This window comes from Podarcis liolepis (assembly GCF_965112155.1).
Source record: "Podarcis liolepis genome assembly, chromosome: 2".
In the NCBI taxonomy this organism is placed as follows: Eukaryota; Metazoa; Chordata; class Lepidosauria; order Squamata; family Lacertidae; genus Podarcis; species Podarcis liolepis.
The window spans coordinates 83855347-83879226 of NC_139555.1; the positions used below are offsets into that span (position 1 = coordinate 83855347).

Below are 23880 nucleotides of genomic sequence, written 5' to 3' on the forward strand. Positions count from 1 at the left end.
GTCCTGGGTGTGGATCTTTCATGCTTCACTCAGATCCTCAGCTCTTCCTTCCTTCTCCCTATGTTTGTACATGCCTCCTACCCTCTAGAGTCCTCCCCAACTTTCCTTATCAAATGTGTCACTGTCAAAGAAGCATCAGTTCTGCAAACATAATTGATAAGGGAATAAAATCTTGCCCCAATCCAGAGAAAACTAGTCATGCTAAAGTCCCATACAACCAGTTGGTCAAATTTGCTGGATGTCTGTATGAGAACTAACCCGGTTTTCATTTAAAAAAATAAAAAATAAAAAATTGCAATCTTGGTTTGGAGAGCAGTTGTCCCTCCCAGTAGCACTTGACAAATCATTATCATGATTCAAAACTTCCTCCCCTCGTCTGATCGGCTCTGCAGGCGTACAGTGAGAGATGGTTCATTCTCAGGAGTGCACAAGGCAAAAAACAGAAAAGACCGCATTCAGCCAGAGGCTGATAATAAGCTATATTAGCTTGGCCAATGAAATTTTAATTCTACATCAGTTCTGATTTGCTGTAGCTGTGCATTGATCCTTCTTTGTGGAGTCGTCTCAAGTGACTCTTACGGTAATCCAGAAAGTCTTACAAATCAGAAATTGTTTTTGAGCTTGATAAGGGTTTGCACAACATAATATTTACCCCTCTCCTTCAAAAGCTTTTATCTGTCCATTCATGGGGTAACTGAAATATCTGTGACTGGTGAGTTCTCCCAGGCCTAGCTTGAAAACAATTAACCCCAGCATTGGGGGGGGGGGCTCTCACAAAATTCAAATTTGTGAATGTAAAATCAGGGTGGTGACCTTAGCAAAGGGCTCGTAGATGCTAATGTAGGGTCTGTGCAGCCTCCTCTGAATCTGTTCCCTCACTGATGCTGGTGTTCTGTGTTGGTGGTATTGCCAATGCTTCGTTCAGTGAGCCTGACCTGGCATGATGCTGTTGCCCTGACAATCTCTTAGTGGGAGGCAGCAGCAACAGCAGGGAATGTCCTCCTCAGTCACGCATTTCTTAACTTAGGCATTCTTCCTTCTCTTAGGAGCAGCAGTTCGGCACTGCGATGAGGAAAGAGGCTGGTTGGAACCCGATCTCTTCAACTGCACATCACCTGCCTTTAAGGAGCTCTCAGCATTGGTAACCCTCTCTGTCTGTCTGTCTCCTATCTGGGTGGGCTTTGCTTGGCTCACAGTTGTGGTATTTCTGAGTTGCATAAGCAACACAGTATCTGTGCAAAGCCTACACTTACTGCCCTAGTATGTCTGCACAGCAGATAATCTGTGTTATGGGCTGCATACATACAACCTGCTTCAGAATGAATGTTGTCAGCAGTGCATGGCTTCTCTCCCAAGTGTTATGCCTACGTTTATGCTAAAACCGTGGTTTTCAAACTTTCCTGGCCTGTTTTGTGCAATGACTCTGAACCCGTTCCTGCAAAAAGCCTGCACCAAATCTGTTGGTTTGATTCTGCTGACCCACAGCAAAGGTGACAGTGCAAGCAGCGGCTTGTACAGCAATAACTTCTGAAGCATAAAGGATGCTGAGGTCTGACTATATTAAGTAGCCCATTGAGGGCATTCAAAGTGCAAAACTTTCCCTTAGGGCTGAAACTGACTAGACCATAAACTGTGTGCCATCCAGTCAGATTGATCAATTACCACTCAGTTGAGTTGCCTGGAATTAGAAGAGACAGCTAATTGAACGTTAGGAAAGCAGAATGAGCAGCTTCTGCCCACCCCATCTCTCTGCAGTGAGACTCCTGCCTCCATTGTTATACCATTAGCCAAATACTTAGATGGATGCTTCTACCACCCTATCAATAAGAGGGAATCTGCTCCCATCACTCTATAGAAACAAATGCCTTTACACATCCTGCTTACATGACATCACATACACCAGGCATGGTAAAGAAACCTAGCATAGGTAATTCTACCTAAGATCCATATGGCTCTTTCATAGAGAAAAGCAGGGTGAGGGTGGGGATAAAGTACAGGAATTTGAGGTTAAATGTTGGCAAGTGTTAAGGGCTATATATTATTAAGAGATAGGGACACGGGTGGCGCTATGGTCTAAACCACTGAGCCTCTTGGGCTTGCCAATCGGAAGGTCAGTGGTTCAAATCCCCACAACGGGGTGAGTTCCCATTGCTCTGTCCCAGCTCCTGCCAACCTAGCAGTTCGAAAGCATGCCAGTGCAAGTAGATAAATAGGTACCACTGTGGTTAGAAGGTAAACGGCATTTCCATGAGCTCTGGTTTCTGTCACAGTGTTCCATTACACCAGAAGCAGTTTAGTCATGCTGGCCACTTGACCCAGAAAGCTGTCTGTGGACAAATGCCTGCTCCCTCGGCCTGAAAGTGAGATGAGCACCACAACCCCATAGTCACCTTTGACTGGACTTAACCAGGGGTCCTTTACCTTTTTTATTGCGTTATCATAAAATCCTCTTTCTTTCTCTCTGTTTCTGCTTCCTTTTCCCCCAGGGGATTAAATATCAGAACCATCTGTTAACTGGATGTTTCTCTTCTCTCATTCCCTTGTTGAGACAGTAAATGCTAGAACTTGGTCATGGACACAGTGGCAGTTTCACCTCTAGCTAGTTCTGTTTCACGGTTTCCAGTGGTCCCTAATCCCCACCACTTCATCAGCAACATCATAGGAAGCCCCTTTCCTCTCTGTGTGATTTGCGCCTCTTTAAAAACAGGAGCTATGTTTAAGTTCCTAGAGCCACTGCATGGTCCCCCACACACCCACCTCCCTTGTTTTCTGTGTTGGTAGCTGGAAGGTCTGGAAAGGAACGAGACAGAACTGAACACCATAGAAGCCAAGAAGCTGGCCCACCAACTGCGGGCAGTGACCGATCAGATGGAGCGCTACTTCGGCAATGATGTTCACATCACCTATCGCCTTTTGTCCCACTTGATGGCGTTTGAGAGCAGACAGCATGGCTTTGGCCTGACAGCCACCCAGGATGCCCACTTCAACGAGGTGAGGGGACTTTTTCTGGTTACTGAGCATGCTAGGAACATGGATGGAGGGGGATTTAGGCCGCATGGAAGCTCCTCGCCCATCCTCCTGGCAGGTAGAAACCTCAAGGAAGTGGGTGGCAGGGGGAGTCTCTGGGCTTAGATGCTTTTCTTATGAAGCTGATCACAGAAGATGCTGCCAAAAAACACAAAACATAACTGGACATTTCCTACCTGCTACGCTCATGCTACAGGGCTTGCTTATTTATTTCCTTACCATATCTCTAGATTGGGCAGCTTACAATAAAAATGATTTAAGATATTTAAAACATCTTGAGCAAAGATGGCTTAGCTGTAGGTAAGGATGGGGGGAGCAATTTGATTCAGTTTGCATTTCAAGCGGAATATACCTAATCAGCGCTTTTCAAAACAATATGCAAACTGAAATTCGTGCTAGTGTGAATTTTGCAGTGCAGTAGCGCCAGCCAAGTGAAGTGTACGCAACTCCATATACTAGGATGGAGTTACACTGGACTTCATTGGTTATACTACAATGCTTCCTCAATGTTATCACATTATGCTATTGCCTTCGATACCCTTGACCATGGTGCCCTCCTGCATCAACTTCTGGGGTAGGTATCTGAGTATTACAGTGGTTCCTCTTCCACCAGCATGTTCAAGTCCAGGGGGTAACATTGGGGAATGCTCTTTGTACCCGCAGCACAGCCATTCCAGAGGGCACCATTTTGTGTTGGCTTTTTGCAGTATGGTGACGCTGCAGAGAGCTTGCTGGGGAGACCATGCATTAAAAAGAAGGGACTCAAAAATAACTTAAAGAAGGTTTTAATAAGAAAAACAAAAACTCCATTTACACTAAATACATCAACAAACCAGACCCAACCACCAACCCATTCCCCAGGGTAATGGGAGAGCTAGATGCTGCTCCTTATATACTCTACCCAGATGCTGACACACCTTAATCAAATATAACTCAGCAGCACCTGCTATGTTACACAGCTGTAAAGCTGGGTCTCGTTATCTTGCTCTGGCCCTTGCTCTGGCCCCTTAAAGACATACACATGGAGTGGAACAATGATGAACCTTTACATTTAAAGAAACCATTCAACATTTCCCCTGCGGTTCATCATTGTGGAACAAAAACATAAAGCATACTTTGTACATGTTTTTCATGTGTAACCTTTGGAAGTGCTTTAGTAAAAATGTCCGCAATTTGATTGTCACCTGGAACATATTTAAATACAACCATTTCATCAGCAATTAGTTTCTTTACAAATTCTAAACGTAATCTTAAGACTCTAGTGCGCTGCGTATTGGTCTCTGAACACAGGATAGCAAGTCCACTCTGGGAATCAAGGTAAACTTTTACTGGTAGTGTTACTTGCATCTGTAGGTCTGCGAATACTTGCAGATACCATTCTACATCACGAGTGGCCTGAACGCATGCACATAATTCACTCTCTGTTGTGGAGAGACAAATAATGGTTTGTGTCTGGGACTTCCATTCAAATGGACAACCGTTATAACAAAACACCATACCAGACACACCCCTGCAATTATTTTGTTCCACTGCATGAGATGCATCACAGAAAATTTCAAAACCTTTGTCAATACATGTTGTAAACTGCAACCTATAATGTTTGGTATGTTTAAGGTACATTACCACTCTCTTAAGAGCAGAAAAACATTGTGTAGTGGGCTTTTCCACAAATTTTGCCAGAAAGTGAAAAGCATAAGTTATATCTGGTCTTGAGATTCTTTGAATGAAATTTAGCTTGCCTATAGCAGAACGATACAAAGTTTTGTTAGGAAATGGCTTAGCTTCACCTGTAAAGGTGAAACCACACACCATAGGTGTTTCCTTCCCATTTGCATTTTCTAAACGTAGCATTTCAACTAGATCATCAATTTTTGCAGTTTGATGAACCAGAAAAGATCCATTTTTGCCTTTCTCAATTTGCATGGATAAGTAATTTTTAGCTATGCCTAATTCCACCACATCAAACTTCTTCTGTAACTGTGAAACTACCTGTTCATATTCCTGTTTAGTTTTTGTAGAAATTAATACGTCATCTACATACACACATATTTTTGTTACAGAGTTTGCCCTTTCCTTTATAAACACACAATTGTCTGCCTTTCCTTGTGAAAAACCAATATCTAGCAATTCTTTTGCTAAAGTTTGGTGCCAATTCCTTCCACTTTGGTGCAGACCATAAAGGGATTTATTTAATTTGCATACCAAACCTTCAGCAGCGTCTATGCCTTCAGGGACACGCATAAAAATTTGTTCTTTTAAATCTGCAAACAAATATGCAGTTTTTATATCTAGGTGATAAACAGAATGTCCACGTTGTGATGCATCTTTTAACAAAAGCTTAACTGTTTCATATTTTACACTTGGTGAATAGCACAAATCATAATCTTCACCTGGAATTTGTTGAAAGCCCCTAGCAACTAGTCTTGCCTTGTACCTTACTACTTCATTTTTGTCATTCATTTTAACTCTATAAACCCATTTTGAATCAATAAGTCTCATATCTGGGGTTTGTGGTACAAGAGACCAAGTGTTATGCTCTTTTAAAGAAGCTATCTCAGAGTTCATAGCTTTATACCAATTTACAGCTTGGTGCATAGGTAAATTCTGAACATCATTGTAGCTTTTTGGCTCAAAAACCGCCTTATTGGCATACACAGTATTAAAATGTTCATCTGCAAAACGTTGTGGCTTCTGTCTCTTTCTATCTGAACGTCTCAGTCCGGAAGGAGAGTCAGACTCCTCAGACTTAATGGGACTAAGTGAACCACTAGTTTCAGGTTGTAAATCATCACTGTCAGTTTGAAGAGGTGCCTGTAGGCTAAGCTCACGGTCAGAAAACTCAAGAGAATCTAACCTCCCCTCAGATGCCTGTGACTTTAAATCATCAAACAAATCATCCGATTCAACAGGCTTTTTGTCTTTTTCTATTAATTCAGAATCACCATTTCCTCCTCCTGCTGCTGCTGCTTCCTCTTCTTCCTCAGTATCATTTATACCATCAGTATCTTGGAAAATAGCAACCCCATTCCAATTTACAGTTTGTATCATGCTTCTGGTAATATGAAATTTGCCAGTTGCTGGTATGTAAATTCTGTACGCCCCCTGCTGGTAGCCCATTAATTTTCCCTGAACACTACGTTCACCCAATTTCTGCTTAGCGGGATAATGCATAATTACATCTGAACCCCAAATACGTAGGTATTTTAGATTAGGGCGTTTTTTAAACAACTTCTCATAGGGAGTGACATCTAAACCAGAATGGTAACTGCGATTTCTAACATAACAACAGGCATTAAGCGCTTCAGCCCAAAAGACTTTGGGCAGATTAGCATCGTGCAGATAAGTTTTAACCCCTGCCTGCAGGTCACGCTGCACAACTTCAACAAGCCCATTTTGCCAGGGACTTCGGGGGCAAGATAACTCATGAGTAGTCCCCTGCGCTTCCAGGAATTTCTCAAAATCCTCAGAAACAAATTCCCCGCCCCGGTCAGAAAACAGGTTCTTAATTGGTTTGTTAAAGTGCGTTTTTACCCAGTTGCAAAAAACCTTGTACTTCTCAAATGCTTGGGACTTCTCAGCTATTGCATAAGTCCAACAATATCTACTATACTGGTCTATCAGAGTAAGCCAGTACTTCGAACCTCCTAATGATGGTGGGAGGGGCCCAACTAAATCACAATGTACACGCTCAAATGGCTCAGTTACTTTTCTATCTGAGCACCTACCCTTGCGTGCAACCTTAATCTTATTCTTGCAACAGGATAGACACTGCATAAAGAATTTACATGGTTTTAAGTCGAGGCCATTAACAATATTCTTTGTCTTAATTACATCAGCAAAATTCAGGTGTCCCAGAATTCTGTGCGCCACGTGGATACACCCAGAATGTGGTTTTACATTCCTCAACCCCTGGCTTGACTGTGCTGCTCTGCAATTTATAGGCGATTGTGAGTAGGTGCGAAAATACAGTCTATATAAACCATCAGATTCCCGGGCATACAATAGACGTTTGTTCCCCTCGAAAAACTCACACATAGACTTTAAGAAACGCACAGTTATGCCTTGACGAGCAAAACACCTTACTGATAATAAATTGTCCATTGACGGGCAGTAAATGCAGTTCGCTATTGTAATGTTTAAAGAGTCAAGTTTAACAGTACCCCTGCCAAGCGACTGCAAGACTTGTGAATTGGCTAAATGTACATTACCAATTTCCTCTTCGAAAGAAATAAACAAGCTTCGATCGTTGCAGACGTGCTGCGATGCTCCTGAGTCGATAACAAAAGACTTCCACTTGGCACCTTTAATTCTTTCGCGATCTTTAGTCCAAGCGTGAAAAGCTCGCGGCTCGTTTTGACGAACAGAAACAGGCTTGGGAGTACTTTGCTTTCTTTTGGCTCTGCAGTCCCTTGCAAAATGTCCTTGCTTATTGCAGAACCAACAACGCTTTGCAGCTTTAAATGCAGTTGTATCACCACAGGTTTGCATATGGCGTTCCTCATTCTTTCTGGAAACAGGAGTGCTTATGGCACAAGCCTCCCTTCTATCCAACTCGCCCATTAATCTTGCCGTTACCCCTTCCACAGTTAATTGTGCTGGTGGAACAGCAGATATCTGGCTAGCTATACCATCAAAGTCCTCATTAAGGGAACATAGAATGATAAAAACATACTGAATATCAGGTATCTCCATGTCCCTTCGAATTAATTCACCGCGTATTGCCTCCAGACGTCTTAAGTGTGCTGCCAAATCACCACCAGGCTGCAACTTCGTCTGGTACAACTGCTTGAAAAACGTCAATGCAGACGCTGACTCTTTTCTAACATGCACTGCTGCAAGACTGTCCCACATTTCTTTGGCAGTTGTCTTATTTCTTATATAGACTACTTGCTGGTCGCTGACTGCCAAATTAATTATCGCCCTGGCTTTCGCATCTCCTTTCGACCAAGCATTAGTTACAGGGTCAGGAGGGTCATCAGTTACATAGGTCCATACTTCTCTAGAGGTCAAAAGCGCCTCCACCCGAAAAGACCATAAACTATAGTTCTCATCTGTTAGCTGTGGGAAGACCAGAGCCTTCTCAGCTTCAGGAACCCGGTCAACCATTCTGGAACTCTTCCAGACCCACAAAAGCTACGCTAACAGGAGAAGGAGTTTTCAAACCTTTCTCAGAGTCCAAAAAAATGCAGTCATCCACTCAGCAGCTGGGCCCATAACCAAAGATGTTGGCTTTTTGCAGTATGGTGACGCTGCAGAGAGCTTGCTGGGGAGACCATGCATTAAAAAGAAGGGACTCAAAAATAACTTAAAGAAGGTTTTAATAAGAAAAACAAAAACTCCATTTACACTAAATACATCAACAAACCAGACCCAACCACCAACCCATTCCCCAGGGTAATGGGAGAGCTAGATGCTGCTCCTTATATACTCTACCCAGATGCTGACACACCTTAATCAAATATAACTCAGCAGCACCTGCTATGTTACACAGCTGTAAAGCTGGGTCTCGTTATCTTGCTCTGGCCCTTGCTCTGGCCCCTTAAAGACATACACATGGAGTGGAACAATGATGAACCTTTACATTTAAAGAAACCATTCAACATTTTGTCCCCAGTGTTATTTAGCATCTATATGAAGCCATTGGGGGTGGTCATTAGGAGTTTTGGAGCAAAGTGCCAAGTTTCCACAAGTGCTCTTTTTCTTTCTTTTCACTGTGTGCACCTTATCTGCGAGCATTTTCTCACAGCAGCAATGTTTCTTTCAAACAACCATTTCAACGGGATAACTTGTGAATCTAGAGGCCCTTTATTTCTTCTCACCTGTTTCGTTTTATCCAAACCCCCCTTTCCCTTGCGCTGTTTTATTTATTTGCACGACTGCCACATGAGAAAATAATCTTAGTATCTTCGCAACCTTTCCCACATTTCCTATTGCCCTTTCTACACATACTTTTAATTGGTTCCTGTGTGGTATACCCATCTGCTCACAGGCTTATAGGAAAAGACTGATCAGAAGCATTTGCTCTTCAAATATCCAGCCACCCCTCCTCTGTCACCTCTGTACCCAGGTCTTCCCTCCACCCCAAATCCGCCTTATACAACACTTGCATAATTCTAAAATAAAGCCTCTTGCACCTACTGTCTGCAGTTTCCAAAAGCCTCAAAACAAGTAGCCTCTAATAGATTCTTGAGGCAGGTGTCTAGACAAGAAGTGCCTGATTTGAAAAGGCAACTTATTACCTTTCTTCTGTGCTAAGCCTCCCACCTAAAAGATCCATGTACCCATCCAGTTTAAGACTGAGATGCCAGGGATTAAACCTGAGACCATCTGCATTAATAATATGTGCTCAGCCACCGAGATACAGCCTTTCCCCATCTGGTCAGTGCCTGGATGGGAGATTGCCTGGGAACCAATGTATGCTCTCCTGAGCTCCATCATGGAAGAATGGTGGGCTACAAATGAAATAAATGGTTTAAAAACCGAATGGTTCTGGAAACTGAAGCAGAAACAGAGCAGATCTGCTGAAATTAATAGACATGACTTGCTTAGGATCATTAATTTCTTTGTGTCTACTCTAAGTAGAACTGAGTTGGATGCAGCCCATTGTATGAGGAGGATTTTTACGTCCTCTGATGTTCCACCTCTGATCTTTGCCCTGTAGAACCTGCTTCGGGCTGGCAGCTCGGTGCTGGCCTTGGATAACCAAGAGCACTGGGAAGCATTGTTGCAGAATGACCACAGCAGCGCAGGACTGATGGAACAGCTGAGAGAGTACACGGGCACACTGGCCAGCAACATGAAACTCACCTACCTCAACCCTGTTGGCGTGGTGACCCCTAATATTGGTAAGTAGAAGCACTGCGTGGGGAGGGGAGGTGTTGCTGGAAGGCCGCAAGCAGCTCACTGACCACCCTGAAGGTCTGTATGATCTACGCCACCATCTGTGAACTCCTGGCTTGCAGGCAGCCATGGGCTTCCTGAGGATGTGTTGGATTTCTGGGCTAGAGGCTGGAGTAGCACAGGCTCAATCGTGGAGGCAAGGCAGCACGGGGGGAGTGGACTGCTAGAATGCCACACCAGTGGGAGGTCAGGTGTGAATGCATTTCTTGGCCTGCCTTACACTGTTCCTTTTAAGTTTTGTGGGCAAGTGTTGGCAAGCCATTGGCTTCGTCCCATGTAGGTGCTTCACGCTTCATGCATGCAGAAGTAATACAGGTATGTTTTCTGCAGTTGGGCAGGAAACCTCCCGAAGCAGGCCTTCTCTTACAAACAGATGCCTATGACTACATTGCTTGTGCAAATCTCTGTTTGCTAGAAACCACTGTGGCAAGTAGCTCTGAGAGCATCAAACATGCTCCACCGGAAAACATAAGCCAGCATATTTGTGACTTACTTGACCCTTATGCATGTTTTCCCATCGAAGCTGGAAGCATCTCTCTGGCCAAGGGGCCCTTTTCACTTCTCATCATTCACTCAGGGAGGCCAACTCAGAGACCTCGTATCTGCTCCTCTCTCTCTCTCTCTCTTCCCCTCCATGCAGTGCTCAGCATTGACCGCATGGAAAACCACACCCACTTCAGGAGGCGTTACCCCCGATATCACAGCACCCTCTTCCGTGGCCAGGTCATGTGGGACCCACACACCCATGTTGTGCTTCCCCTCTCAGTCCTTACACCCCACAAAGTGGAAGGTAAGTGACTGAGCTCCACCAGGCCCAGACCAAGGTAACCAAGGTAACCAGGAAGTGATTGCCGCCTTCCCAGCATGCTTCATTCAGGTTGGACTGGGCACACATTTATGTTCCTTTGGGCAGTGCTGTGGGGAAAGAGCAAAGTGCACACGGATGTCTTATGGCTGGAACCCCCTCGGAGAGCTTCTCGTTCTTCTTTTGGACCCTTGGAGAACAGCTGTTTAATTTACTTGAAGCATTGTTAGAAGTTTATGATCAGTTGGCTTTGTAACAGAAGAAGCCCTTTGCTTCCCATGAGAGAAAGACTCAGGAGAAGTTTCTGGTGGGAGGCAGCACCTTCTGAGCAACACAAAGACAGCTCTTCTCTGGGACCAGGGGTGGGGAACCCTTAGGCTATGGGCCGATCTTGGCCCACCAGGGATTCCAATTTGGCCCATGTTGCCGTTTTTGTGAAACCACACCTTGTTTAATCAGATTACCTCTGCTCAATGGGTGGATGATATTGGCAGATGGGAGGGTTTGATGGTCAATGCCTGAAGAAAGCAGCCTTGAACCCTCTGCCCATCAGGTGATTGGTTGGGGGGTTTCAATGCTGCTTGGTCACTATCACCCCGTGCCCACCCCACTGGTTGACTTTGACAAGTGGTCAGGACCACCCACCAGTCAATCACTTGGTGTCACTATGATGTCAGATGATTGACAGGTGTGTGATCTCGCCCATCTGTCAAGAATTCACTCCTGGGGTTAGAGGGAGATAAATAGGCCAAATAGGTTCCATACCCCTGTGTTGAAGGGGGAGGAATTTCCTTCTGCTTCAAAGGATTGGGCTCAATGGGCTCGGCTCAGTCAAAGTATAAGAACTTGAGAGATGATACCACCACAATGCTAGGCACCTCTCTCCTCTTCTGTCCTGCCTCAAAATGGTGCATACCATTGGTTCCTTCCTGTTCTGCCTTCCCAGCTCCAGCTCCCAGCACAGCAGCACTGACACTAGTAAACAGTGAAACCAATGACACTGTGGAAACCTCCCCTCCCAAGCACTTCCTGCCGGAACCTGAGCCTGCTGTAACCATCCTCATCCTCATAATTTACCGTACTCTAGGAGGACTTCTTCCTGCCCGCTACCAGGTGGATCGGCGCAATCTCAGGTACCACTCATTGCTTACTCCTCTTCTGGGCTCTTTGCTATCATCTCAGGTCCTGCAACTCTGACTTGAATGGACCATAAACAGTTTGCTGAGGATTGGTCAGCAATAGCCCACTCTCCCATTGCATGGACCAGCCTGGGCCCAGTGGTGTTGCCAGGTGGCATCAAGTAACAAGCTGCCTTTGTTCTTTTCAGGCTGCCCAAAAACCCTGTTATGAACTCCCCCATAGTGAGCGTATCTGTCTTCAGCAACCACACTTTCCTCCAGAGCACTTTGGCAACCCCGTTAGTGCTAGAATTCCGCCTGCTGGAGACAGCCAACCGCAGCAAGCCCCTCTGTGTCCAGTGGAATCACTCCAGCCAGTAAGTTGCTTTGCTGCCTCTTTCCCAGGGAGCCATCCTTCGCTTCCTTTTTTACTTTGAGGCCTTTGACATTATTCTATTCATTTGAAATGCTTCTAAGCCACCCTTTGCCCAATGGATTCCATGATGGGCATAAAAATTATTCAAAGCATAAATACAATTAGTGGTCTTCAAGTTAGGTGTTCCTCCCCCTGCATATACCCTGTGCCATCCCCAAATCTGCTCCAGAACATTGGGGGGGGAAGCACTAGAACAGATTTAGGGTGTGTGTGCAGGGAAGAGGTGGGGGTAGATTCCATGGCGCAAAAAGAAATCCTTACATTGATGGACTGATCACCTTAATACCACGCTGAATTCCATTCGCAGGTACCCTCCATAGTAACTTAAAGATATAGGGTGATAGCTATTGTTAGTTATACTCAGAGAAAATGCATTAAAATCAATGGGCTTGAGTCTGACCTGAAAAGGTCAATAATTCAAGCATAATTCATAGTGAGTATCCTCATGCCTGCCTCTAAAAGAAAATGTCACCTTGAAGACTCTTTCCTTTGAGGCCTCTCTTTTTGGATTTCTTTGTGACTGCAGGATTGAGCCCACTGGCTTCTGGACAGCCCGGGACTGTGATCTTGTTTATCGAAACGCCACGCACGTTCGCTGCCATTGCTCCCAGTTTGGCACCTTTGGGGTCCTGATGGACAGCTCCCACCGAGAGGTAATACTGATGACAAGGTCACAGCAAGACTTAGAAAGTGATAAGTGAGGTGTGATCAGAGAGGCCAGAGATAAAAAGCAAAACAGTGGGCCTTGGTATCGCTAAAGACCAAACTAGATGTGTCAGAGACAGCCATGTTTGTTTACTCGTGTGCAGTGTATAAAGCAGGGAATGAGTGGGAGGTCTAATTTCCAGGAGTGGCTGGCAAGGAAACACCATGGAGCCACAAGAGTGTTGTTGGTATTTAGTAAACCATGGTTAATAAACCATGGCTTGGTGTTAATATGCCCATCAGGTTACTGTGTGCTTCCTTCTCTGACTTCTCCTTTTGCCTTTGGTTTCTCCTTGCAGCAACTGGAAGGTGACCTGGAGACTTTGGCCATTGTGACCTATTCCTTGGTGTCCCTCTCCCTTCTGTTCTTGCTGCTGGCCTTCTCCTTCCTGATATGCCTGAAAGGTCTCAAGTCCAACACGCGGGGAATCCACTGCAACATCTCTGTCACCCTCTTCTTCTCCGAGCTGCTCTTCCTCTTGGGTATCAACCGCACTGAAAACCAGGTGAGGAGGAGGAGCAAGAGGCAAGTCCTAGGTTCAGCATGTTTGGAGGCTTTGAGCTATGTGAACCGCCAACCTTCTGATTGGGAAGCCCTAGGCTCAGTGGTTTAACCCACAGCGCCACCCACGTCCCTTGAAGCAATAGATATCTTAAGGGAAATGTTGTAAAATATTAGTTTCAGATCAGGGGCAAGCTACTCACGCTGTTTTAGAGGACATCTTTGAATTGTGGTTCTCTTGCTTGTTTCAGTTCTTCTGCACTGTGATTGCCATCTTGCTCCACTACTTCTTCCTGTCCACTTTTGCTTGGCTTTTTGTGCAAGGCCTCCACATCTACCGCATGCAGATGGAGGCCCGCAACATCAACTATGGAGCGATGAGGTTCTACTACGCCATTGGCTGGGGCGTCCCTGCCATCATCACTGGTAAGTGCAGATGTGTTTAGGAAGTGAGGGTTTCCTCCCCCCCTCTCTCTCTGCCTCTAGAAAGAAATGTATCCTGGCAATTGACATGCAGAATGTGCTTAGTTTGGAACAAACCTACAGTAGCGCTTCAAACTGTGCCTTTTCTGCGATGCCATGTGACCAAGACGTTATGCATAAGCTGCAGGCATTGCAGTCTGGATCACCCCAGTTCCCACAGCCATTGCTCAGCTGAAATGCTGCGGGTAACTGCTTGTGTCAGTCATAAGCCTATGTCTTTGGGGAGCCAAGACTTCAGGTCTTCTTTTGAGTGGCTAGTCAGCAGCAAGTCTCACAGATCAGAGGCTCTCAAACTTTGTCATAGAAATGAGCCTCCTGGGGTATAAAAGCCTTTTCAAAAGCAAGACCACTGGAGAGTTCTGTTTGTAGCGTTCCTGCTCATGATTGCGTCAGAAGCTGAGTAGATCAAAGGAGCACGGAGGTTTACACTGACCTACAAGGATGTGGAAAGTATATTGACTAGGAATGTAGAACATAATACATTGTTCAGCTGACCTTCTTCCTTCCTTTTGGACAGGATTATCTGTTGGCTTAGATCCAGAGGGCTTTGGGAATCCAGATTTCTGCTGGATTTCCATCCATGATAAACTGATCTGGAGTTTTGCAGGGCCCATTGCTGTTGTCATTGTGGTAAGCACTTCTCACATTTCTTCAGTCTCTTTGCCAGGATGCTGTAGCCTTTCCATTTCCTTGTTCAGCATATTTGGTCCCCTCTGTACCTCTGCTTCCTTTTCCTGTCATTGATATTTAGTGTTGCACTTATTTTTCCTCTCTCTCCTCTCCCCTTGCTCCCCCCCCCCCAATTTGGCCCTTCATTCTTATTTTATCATTTCTGTCCAGTCTCTAGAAATATGTGACATAATACAAGTGAATAAAATAATGCACAGCATGGAGAAAGTGGAAAAGTTCTCTCTCTCTCTCTCTCTCTCTCTTAAAAGACTAGAACTTGCGGACATTCAATAAAGCTGAATGTTGAATGATTCAGGACAGACAAAAGAAAGTACCGTATTTTTTGCACCATAACATTCACTTTTTCCCTCCTAAAAAGTAAGAGGAAATGTCTGTGCGTGTTATGGAGGGAATGCCTATGGGTGGCGTGCCTACAGATTTTCCTTCTCTAAAAATTATGTGCGTGTTATGGTCAGGTGCGTGTTATAGAGCAAAAAATACGGTAGTTCTTCCCAGAGCGCATAGTTAAAGCATGGAATTGGCTCTTGCAGGAGGCAGTAATGGCTACCAACTTGGATGGCTTTAAAAGAGGATTAGACAGATTCATGGAGGATAAGGCTATCACTGGTACCAGCCAAGATGCTACTGCTGTTGCTCCAGTGTAAGAGGCAACATGCTTCTGCATTCCAGTTGCTGGAAACCTCAGGAGAGGAGAGTGCTCTGGCGCTCAAGTCCTTCTTGCAAGTTTCTTGTGGGCATCTGTTTGGGGATGCTGGACACAGATCGGCTCCTGGCCTGATCCAGCTCAACTTTCATGTACTTTTCCACACTTTATGACTCTGGGGGCTTGTGAGCCTTTAAGCATTGTGACCCCATCCTTGGCGATCTTCTCATCTTTTGCCCTGTCCCATGAATCGGAAGAGGGGAGGCAAAGCTTTTCTTTTGCAGAGTCCAATGAAGCCAGCTGTGCAATGCACACCAAATACAGCGTCCTCAAAGACAGTGGGGGCAATGTTGACCAGCTGGATCATGAAAGTGAGGAAGGGTGGGATATAGACAATAAATATAAAGCAAAACAGAGCTTTCCCCTTGAGTGCCTGTTCCTAACTAGCCAGTCTGCTTCCAGATGAATGGGGTGATGTTTCTGCTGGTTGCAAAGATGCTGTGCTCACCAGGCCAGAAAGAAGCCAAGAAGAAATCAGTTCTGTGAGTATTAACTTATCACAATGATCTGCTCCGACAGAAACGTGCTCTATAGTGCCTGAGCATCACTTTTCCATTCCCCATAAGTGTCCTTCCACTTTTCTGTCACTCTGCCTTGAGATGCTCTCCTTCTAAATGTCATCGGGATTGTCTGCCTCCTCCACAACTGAAATTGCTTGAGGCAGGAGTGGTGAGTTTTGTTTTGTCAGTACTCAGCTAGTATTGGCCGCTACCACTTGTTTTGTGAGTTAGGGAAACACCCTGCTCCCTCAGCAGTAAAGAGTTGCCTTGTTGGGAGCCTGTTCCCAGAGCATTTTATGGGTGTGGCTGGACTGTGTAGAAATGGGTTTGTGACCCTCCTTCGTGTCTCTTGCCCTGCAGCTCAACTACAGATTCTAACCTCTGTGTCTGTCCTTCTGGGTGGCTCTTTCTCTCCGTCTCTCTCTCTCTCTCTCCAGTATGACGCTGCGAAGCTCCTTCGTTCTGCTTCTAGTTATTAGCACTGCTTGGCTCTTTGGCCTCTTGGCTGTCAACAACAGTGTCCTGGCTTTCCACTACCTCTACACTGTCCTCTGCAGCCTTCAGGTAACTCTCTGCGCTAGGATAAAGATGGTCAGGCAGGAATCAGGATACGGTGGAGCAGACAAAGAGGATAGTGGCTTCTGCTGGGAGCAATCCTGCAGAACATAACTAATTATCACCAGTTCCCCCAAACGAACCACATGTGGTTTGGGAGTCATAAGTCTACACCTTCTTCACTCACAGAACTGGTTGCAAATTTCTCTGGATCAAGTCACATGCGCCAATCTGGTGTGATTGCTCCATTACATTACGTTTGAGGGTGTGCAGATCTAAATAAATTGCAAACACAACTGGCACATTTGTTGTAAATTGCACATGCTTTGTAAGTGTTGATATATCAGCCAGCAAGTGTGTGGTGATTAACATACCAAGCAATGCATGATGGCAGCCTTCCCAGTCCAGAAGCAAGATATTTCGTGTTTCAATATGAATCTACCTAATTCACATTTTACAAAACAATGCATGCTCTTTCCAAATTTTGCCATGGATTTCTCCAATCAAAATAAATGCACGTAAAACACATTGCAAACTGAAAATGCGGCAAACTGAATTTAAGACCGGGGGGCGGGGGGGCGGTCAAAAACAGAGAATACAAAATTGACCATCCCTATTTTCAAGTACATACATTAAAGCTTTTACAGAAGGCATTTGCATGGAAAAAATTAAATGGGAAGCAAGGAATTAATGAGTGAAACATATAGAGGGGGAGCAGAAATTAGTCTACCACCACCCTGGAATTCACTTGCTAAGATTCTTGCAAAATATTACTTAAAGGCAGATTAAATATCGTGTGACTTTGTAGACATTTTGAGATATCCGGTGGTGGCTGTACGTATGCTTATTTCAGTACTTCTGATTTGCTGTAGTCTTGTTAGATCTCTATACTCACAGAGCTTCCTGTAGTTTATGTTTAGAGTATCTGATGATTCATATTTGCCTGCTTCTATGTAGAGTTTTCCTATCCTTGAGCTCACATAGAGACTAATTGCTCCCTCTAGCGGAAAGCTAATGTAGTCATTCTGGTAATTAGATCATTAACACTCAGTATTTATGTAGTAGTGGTTTTGTGCATGTTCCGTAACACGGAGGAAGAATTTGGATTGCCATATGCCATGCAAGACAGGACAAGTGGATGGTGCGCACCCCACTTTCCTGGTCCACCTTTGGTGACTCATAAATGGCATTTGCAGCTCAGATTCAGTAAATGCACATAGGCCAGTGGCAGGGGATATGTGCTGCATACAGAAGATTCCTCTTCAGCCCCTGGCATCTCCAGTTATAGCCGCCTGAAATCTGGAGAGCTGCTTCTAGTCCGAATACCAATGGCCTGACCCAGCGTAACACCAATTTCTAAGTTTCAGATTCACAGCCCCTCTTCCCTATCCCCCCACAGGGCTTGGCAGTACTGATTCTGTTCTGTGTGCTGAACAAGGAGGTACAGGAAGCCTGGAAACTAGCCTGCCTTGGCAAGAAGGGTCAGGGCGAGGAATCCACCAGAAGCTGTCAGGTGGGAGCTGTGTTTGATCTTACTCGTTAGGTTAAGGGAGATGGGAGGATAACTTGCTCCATCTAAAGCCTAGGATACTGTCCTCTCCCCAAGGAGACCTTAACACTGTGATCAAAAAGTGCAGGAGGACTGCCTTGTAGTCACCTGGCCTACCCCAGGCATGCATCCTTGAAGGGGTTCAGGCCTTCTTCCTACTGCCCTCATTACTTCTAAAGGAAATAGTCCTTTTAGTTTATCTGGGGCAAGGGGAGCCTTTTTCCAGCCTGAGGGTCAAATCCAGAACTGAACCACTCTTGGGCAGGCCAGTTTTGACAGGTGTGCATGGAAGCGCCTCAGGCATTTCCCTAGAGAGGCTACTCTGTGGTGTGTGTTTCCCCCCCACTCTCCCACTCCAGGGTCCCAATGCCTACAACAACACAGCGCTCTTTGAGGAGAGCGGCCTCATCCGCATCACCCTGGGAGCCTCCACCATCTCTTCTGTCAGCAGTGTGCGCTCAGCTCGGACCCATTCCAGCCAGCGGGGCTACCTCAGGTGAGCAGCAGCAGGGATGAGTCTCTGTCCTGCCCACCCCCAGCACCACTTGAGAACATACAGCTATAGGCACTTGTGTTCTGAGAAAGGGTAGCCTTTCCGCTGGAGACCAAAGCAGCCCCTGGGACTTAATTGCGGTTCCTCTGTTTGCGAGGCTAGGTATGAAAGCAAATGGAATGACAATTCCCTCCCATCCCTCAAAATGACACCACTCACCTCCACATTTCTCTCTTGATGCAGGACAGAGATTCTCAGAAGAACAGAGATAATAATAATAATAATAATAATAATAATAATAATAATAATGATAATACCAGCAACAGAGCTCATGGACTTTACTTTTACTATGGGCCAGATTCAACTAATTCCTGCACTGCAGGGGGTTGGACTAGATGAGACTCGGGGTCCCTTCCAACTCTACAGTTCTATGATTCTTAATCAGTTCTGCTAGCAGAAGCTAGTGCAAGGACTCCCACTAGCCCAATGGTGCTTTCCCCAATTTTCCTCCCTACTACACAAGGATTTGCTCTGAAGCATTGAGAGAACTCCCAGAACAACACATGGGACGAGGAGAGGGGAGATTCCTCCATCAGGCATGTGGAAATGCTTGCGTTGACAGAACAATCTCCTTAGCGCTATGTTGAATTCCACCCTATGATAGGTTTCCATGGACTAAGCCTGTCTAACAAACCTTTTTACCACTGTGCACTTCCTAACGTTGATTTCTGACCTCTCACTTGAAGAGACAGGCGAGAGTTCTGAGTATTTCTCTCTTACGAGTTTCAGAGAGAACATGATGGCGCATCAAGGCTCTGCTCTGGATAACAACCTGCTCAACCACGCTGGTCCAACAGACCTTGACATAGCAATGTTTCATCGTGATGCAGGGCCAGGTAAGGCCAAAATCCAGGAGGTGTGCTTCTGATAGGCTGTCAAAGATGTGGCTGTCAAAGATGAAGGGGTGTCTCCAGATCCCAAATTAAAAAGAAATCTTCCAATGCTGTATGCCATCTTGACACATCTTTATATTTAACAGGCCTGCAACAAGGGCAAGTGACTAAGTGAGCAGACTTTTCTAGGGAAGGGAAGAAGTAGCAAGTCCCCTCCCCGCCAGGATTTTTCCTAAGCAATCTGAGACTGCGCCTGTGCAAAACTAACTTCTCTTATCTTTTCATGCCTCTTCTAGTTCTGGGTGACCAGTGGGTGGGATCTTGTCACAGCAGGAGGGGGAGACACTTGTGACTCTTCACCAGCCTGACTCATCTCTGCCTCTTAGCTTCCCTCTTCTCCTGCTTCAGCTTCTGCCTCTGATCCTGGACTGCTGTCTGACACAGACTCTCCCAGCTCACACAGCCCTGTTGCCCCTTCAGCTTCCGACACCTCCTCCTCCCAGTCTTCTCTATCTGACCACTCATCATTGTCCCACCACCACTCCCTGGGCTCTGAGCCTTCTTCCCTTCGGGGTTCCTCAGCTGGTTCTTCCCACAATTCCTCTGCATCCAACCAGTCCCTGACAGTGGCCCCAAAACATTTGGGAACCACCGTTCTAATGTTTTGTCCTTTAGAGGCTTTGAACCAGTGACATGGTATGTGCTGCTAGACTGACCCATTGTTCCAGTTTGGCAGAGTTCATAACTTCAGCTTGCTCAGGAGAGGGCAGCTTATACACTGGAAAGCTAGTAGCCATCACTTGAAAAGCTGTTCCCTCAACCCCACCTTCTTTACATGTGTTACATATCACCGCTCAGATCAAGACTCTGACTCGGACAGCGACCTCTCTCTCGACGAAGAGCGCAGCCTCTCCATTCCATCATCAGAGAGCGAGGAAAACGTGCATCTCCACGGCAGGTTCCAGCGCCAGTTCAAAAGGGCAGCGCACAGTGAGAGGCTCCTCACCAACCCTTCCAACACCACACCCAAAGGCAAGTGCCCCTGGGCAGAGAAACACCTTGACTCTCAGGCCAAGCTGGGCAACAAGCTCTGAGCTATGCACTGTGTAACATGTCGGGGCCCATTACAAAACATGGAACGCACATCTTAAGACAGGAGTGTAGATCTTGTGATCTCTTGGACTCCATTTCCCGTAATCCACAGCCCACATGGCCCAGTGGTCAAGGATTTGCCTGTGGGTAGCTCCTCTTAAGATTAAGGAGCCTGCATTTCACTGCGAAGAAGAAAAATAATTGTGCATGTGCATTAAACTAAATACTTAATTGCTGTCTTAGTCTTCTTGCATGATCTCTTCCAACTCATGCAGACACTCTGAGATCTCTGCAAACATCCCAAAGGGGGCGTTACCTGATGGTCTGTATATTACCTTCAGTACAGGTGTCGTCCAGGCACTTGTTATTTCTCTGCCCCCAGAGTTGCGCAGCATGCAGTGGATGCTACACGGGGGGGAGTTGGCAATGTGCCAATCCGTAGTAGTTTTGCACCATCCACTGCAAAGGATGAAAAACTTAACCAGTTCTTCCCCTCAGCACATAGTCAATACCCTGGTGAATTTTCACATTAATCTGCTGAGATACACTTTGTCCACCTTGTAATATACCAGCCATGTCCTCCCTCTAGATGTAGATGGCAATGACCTGATGTCCTATTGGCCAGCGCTGGGCGAATGCGAAGTTCACCCCTGCTCCCTCCAGAAATGGGGCTCCGAGCGGAAACTTGGGTTCGATGCCAATAAGGATGCTGCCAACAACAACCAGCCGGACTTGGCCTTGACGAGTGGCGATGAGAACTCCCTCACCCAGACCCAGAGGCAGCGGAAAGGTTGGGGGGTTTTTTGGTTGTTTTTTTTTACTTTTAATAAGCATCACAGCTGATTTTATGAGTAGTGGATCAAATTGTGTCACACTCACTCAGCTTAGAGCTGTTATTATGAATTCCCCCCCCCCCATGATTGTTTCATTGTCTTTTATTATTATGCTATGTCAATTATGTTTTTAATGTTGTACACCACCCTGGGATCTTCGGGTAAAGGGTGGTATATAAATTGAATTAATTATCATCATCTGTGAAATTCCACAAAAGCATGATTTCCCTCAGTAATGAGTGCATTTGCACTGAAATATGAATTTGTTAAAGCTATTCAGATTATGTCTCACCCCTTTTTCTTTTATTTCTTTTGTCTAGGGAGGGGGAGCACCTTGTTTTGTTTTCATGTGTCATAATTTTATTGTCACTGCCTTTATTATGGCTCAGAAGGAAGTGGCCCAGGCCTACATGGGCCTCTAAGATGGCCTTGTGGCAAATCCCTACTCATCCATGATGCTTGCTGGGTAGCTTGGGGTCCAGGGAAAGTCAGGGGCATAGTGTAGTGTTAGAACACATGCTTTGAATGAGAAAGATCCCTGATGTCTCCAGAAATGGCTGGGGAAAACTCCTGTCTCAAACAGGGAGAGCTACTACTGGTCAGTATAGGAGGGGATCCTGAGATAAATGGGCCAGTGTTCTGACTTGGTATAAACAAACCCCTGTCTTGCAATACAGAATAATCTGCTCAAATACAACCGTAACACGTGGCTAATAAATTTAGTAAATGTATTATTATCAGTGGTTAGTATGTCATCCACTGACCTTCCTTATTTTTCACGTAAGAGGATTTATATACTGCTTAATCATCAAAGGCACAAAGCAGTTTACATAAAATATACATTTGAAATACCAGCAAACACAAGATGTTAAAAACAAGATAGTCTAGATTTTTTAAAAAATAGCCAATTTAAAAATATGCCTAATAAAGTACAATTGCATGTTATAACACATGCCAAATGAACATGTCTGGGGTAGCATTAAAAAAAGGTTTTGGCATATGCCAAAAATACAGAAAAGGCGCCTCCGTGGACAGGGATTTCCAGAGTGTAGGTTCTGCCATAATGAAGGATAGAATCCTTCCAACATTGTGTAGCACTTGTAAAATGCTAGTTCCACACAATGAAGCGGTTGAGTGGACATACAGAGGATAAGGTGATTCTTCAAGAAAGCAGAAACAGCAGGAAGAGGCCATAAAGAGAGACACAGGAGGAGGGATATTGGCAGAGAAGAGTAAATGTAGGATAAGGAAGTTTTCTCCTATCAATAGAAATGCAAAAGTGACCTGCTATTAGGAAACAGGATAAAGTAAGATGACTATAGACAGGATGGGCATTGCCAATGGGAAGCTCTTGGAGAGAGCCCTGGGAGAGAGTCTCACCCTTCTCACCTTCTGCTTTGCTTACATTGTGTAGGTATCCTGAAGAATCGGCTCCAGTACCCTCCGACTTTGCAAGGCCTGCCCTCCGTGGGCAGGATGGCCAACGACCTTTCCTGGTACAAAACCTCCACCTTGGGCCACCGGGCCGTCCCCGCCGCTTCTTACGGCAGGATCTATTCGGGGGCAGGCAGCCTCTCTCAGCCCGCGAGCCGCTACTCTTCCCGGGAGCAGCTGGACATGCTGATGAGGAGGCAGATGTCCAGAGAGCAGCTGAGCCGCAACACCTCCGGCGAGTGCCTCGAAGCGGTTGCCAGCAGGCACGGCTCTCGAGAGCGTTTGGACACCATCCTGAACAGGCCTGGGTCAAGGGAGCACCTAGACACCATCCTCAGCCGCCACGGGTCCAGAGAGCACCTTGCAAGCATACCCAGCAGGCATGGGTCTCAAGAAAATGTAGCAGAAGCAGCTTCTGGACACGATCAAAGAGATCACGGGAACACCCTACCCAGGAGGCAGGGATCTAGAGACCATCTAGATACTTTGCCCTGTAGATTTGGGTCAAGAGAACCACTAGACTGTGGGGGAGCAGTCAGGGAGTTCTCTAGGGAATGGCTAAACACTATGCCGAACAGGCAAGCCTCGAGAGATCGGACGGACACACTGCCAAGTCGAGACCCTTCTCGAGAACAGCTGGATCTGCTTTCCAGGAAGCAGCCTCTGAGGGAGCAGCTGGCAACAGCTAGGCAGACGTCGAGAGAGCAGCTGGACTTTTTATCCAGAAGATCTAATTCCAGAGAGCATCTGGACATAGTGCCTGGCAGGCAGGCTTCCCGGGAAAACCTGGAGCCTCTTTCCAGACAGCAGCCTTCCAGGGAAAACCTTGAACTCCTCTCCAGGAGGCTCCCTTCTAGAGAAAATCTAGAAGCCATCCCCAGCCGCCACCCCTCCACAGAGCAATTAGATATCCTTTCTTCCATCCTAGCATCTTTTAACTCCTCTGTCCTGTCCTCTGTGCAATCATCCAGCACGCCCTCAGGCCCACAGACCACACCCACGCCTTCCGTGGCCCAGACTTCCTCGACACCCTCCATGCCGTGCCCTTCACCACCTCGCTCTGCAACATCCCACAGTATTTCCGAGCTCTCGCCAGACTCAGAGTAAGTGGCTTCCTTTCTGAGGGGGCAGTTCCCCCCTCCTTGGTCCAATTCATGTTGCC

General features: G+C 45.9%; 1 protein-coding gene across 1 annotated transcript in view; it reads left to right on the forward strand.

Moving 5' to 3' along the window:
* Positions 1 to 23880, forward strand: part of CELSR3 (cadherin EGF LAG seven-pass G-type receptor 3) — a 90504-nt gene that overhangs the window by 60686 nt on the left and 5938 nt on the right. The window contains exons 18-35 of the mRNA XM_083489075.1: positions 1047 to 1141; positions 2782 to 2991; positions 9689 to 9872; positions 10568 to 10717; positions 11679 to 11865; positions 12060 to 12227; positions 12813 to 12939; positions 13291 to 13497; positions 13745 to 13919; positions 14494 to 14606; positions 15772 to 15851; positions 16307 to 16433; positions 17824 to 17937; positions 18333 to 18469; positions 19256 to 19362; positions 20218 to 20391; positions 21041 to 21241; positions 22699 to 23821. Coding sequence (XP_083345201.1) covers positions 1047 to 1141; positions 2782 to 2991; positions 9689 to 9872; positions 10568 to 10717; positions 11679 to 11865; positions 12060 to 12227; positions 12813 to 12939; positions 13291 to 13497; positions 13745 to 13919; positions 14494 to 14606; positions 15772 to 15851; positions 16307 to 16433; positions 17824 to 17937; positions 18333 to 18469; positions 19256 to 19362; positions 20218 to 20391; positions 21041 to 21241; positions 22699 to 23821 — 3679 coding nt within the window. The remainder of the gene's footprint in view (positions 1 to 1046; positions 1142 to 2781; positions 2992 to 9688; positions 9873 to 10567; positions 10718 to 11678; positions 11866 to 12059; positions 12228 to 12812; positions 12940 to 13290; positions 13498 to 13744; positions 13920 to 14493; positions 14607 to 15771; positions 15852 to 16306; positions 16434 to 17823; positions 17938 to 18332; positions 18470 to 19255; positions 19363 to 20217; positions 20392 to 21040; positions 21242 to 22698; positions 23822 to 23880) is intronic.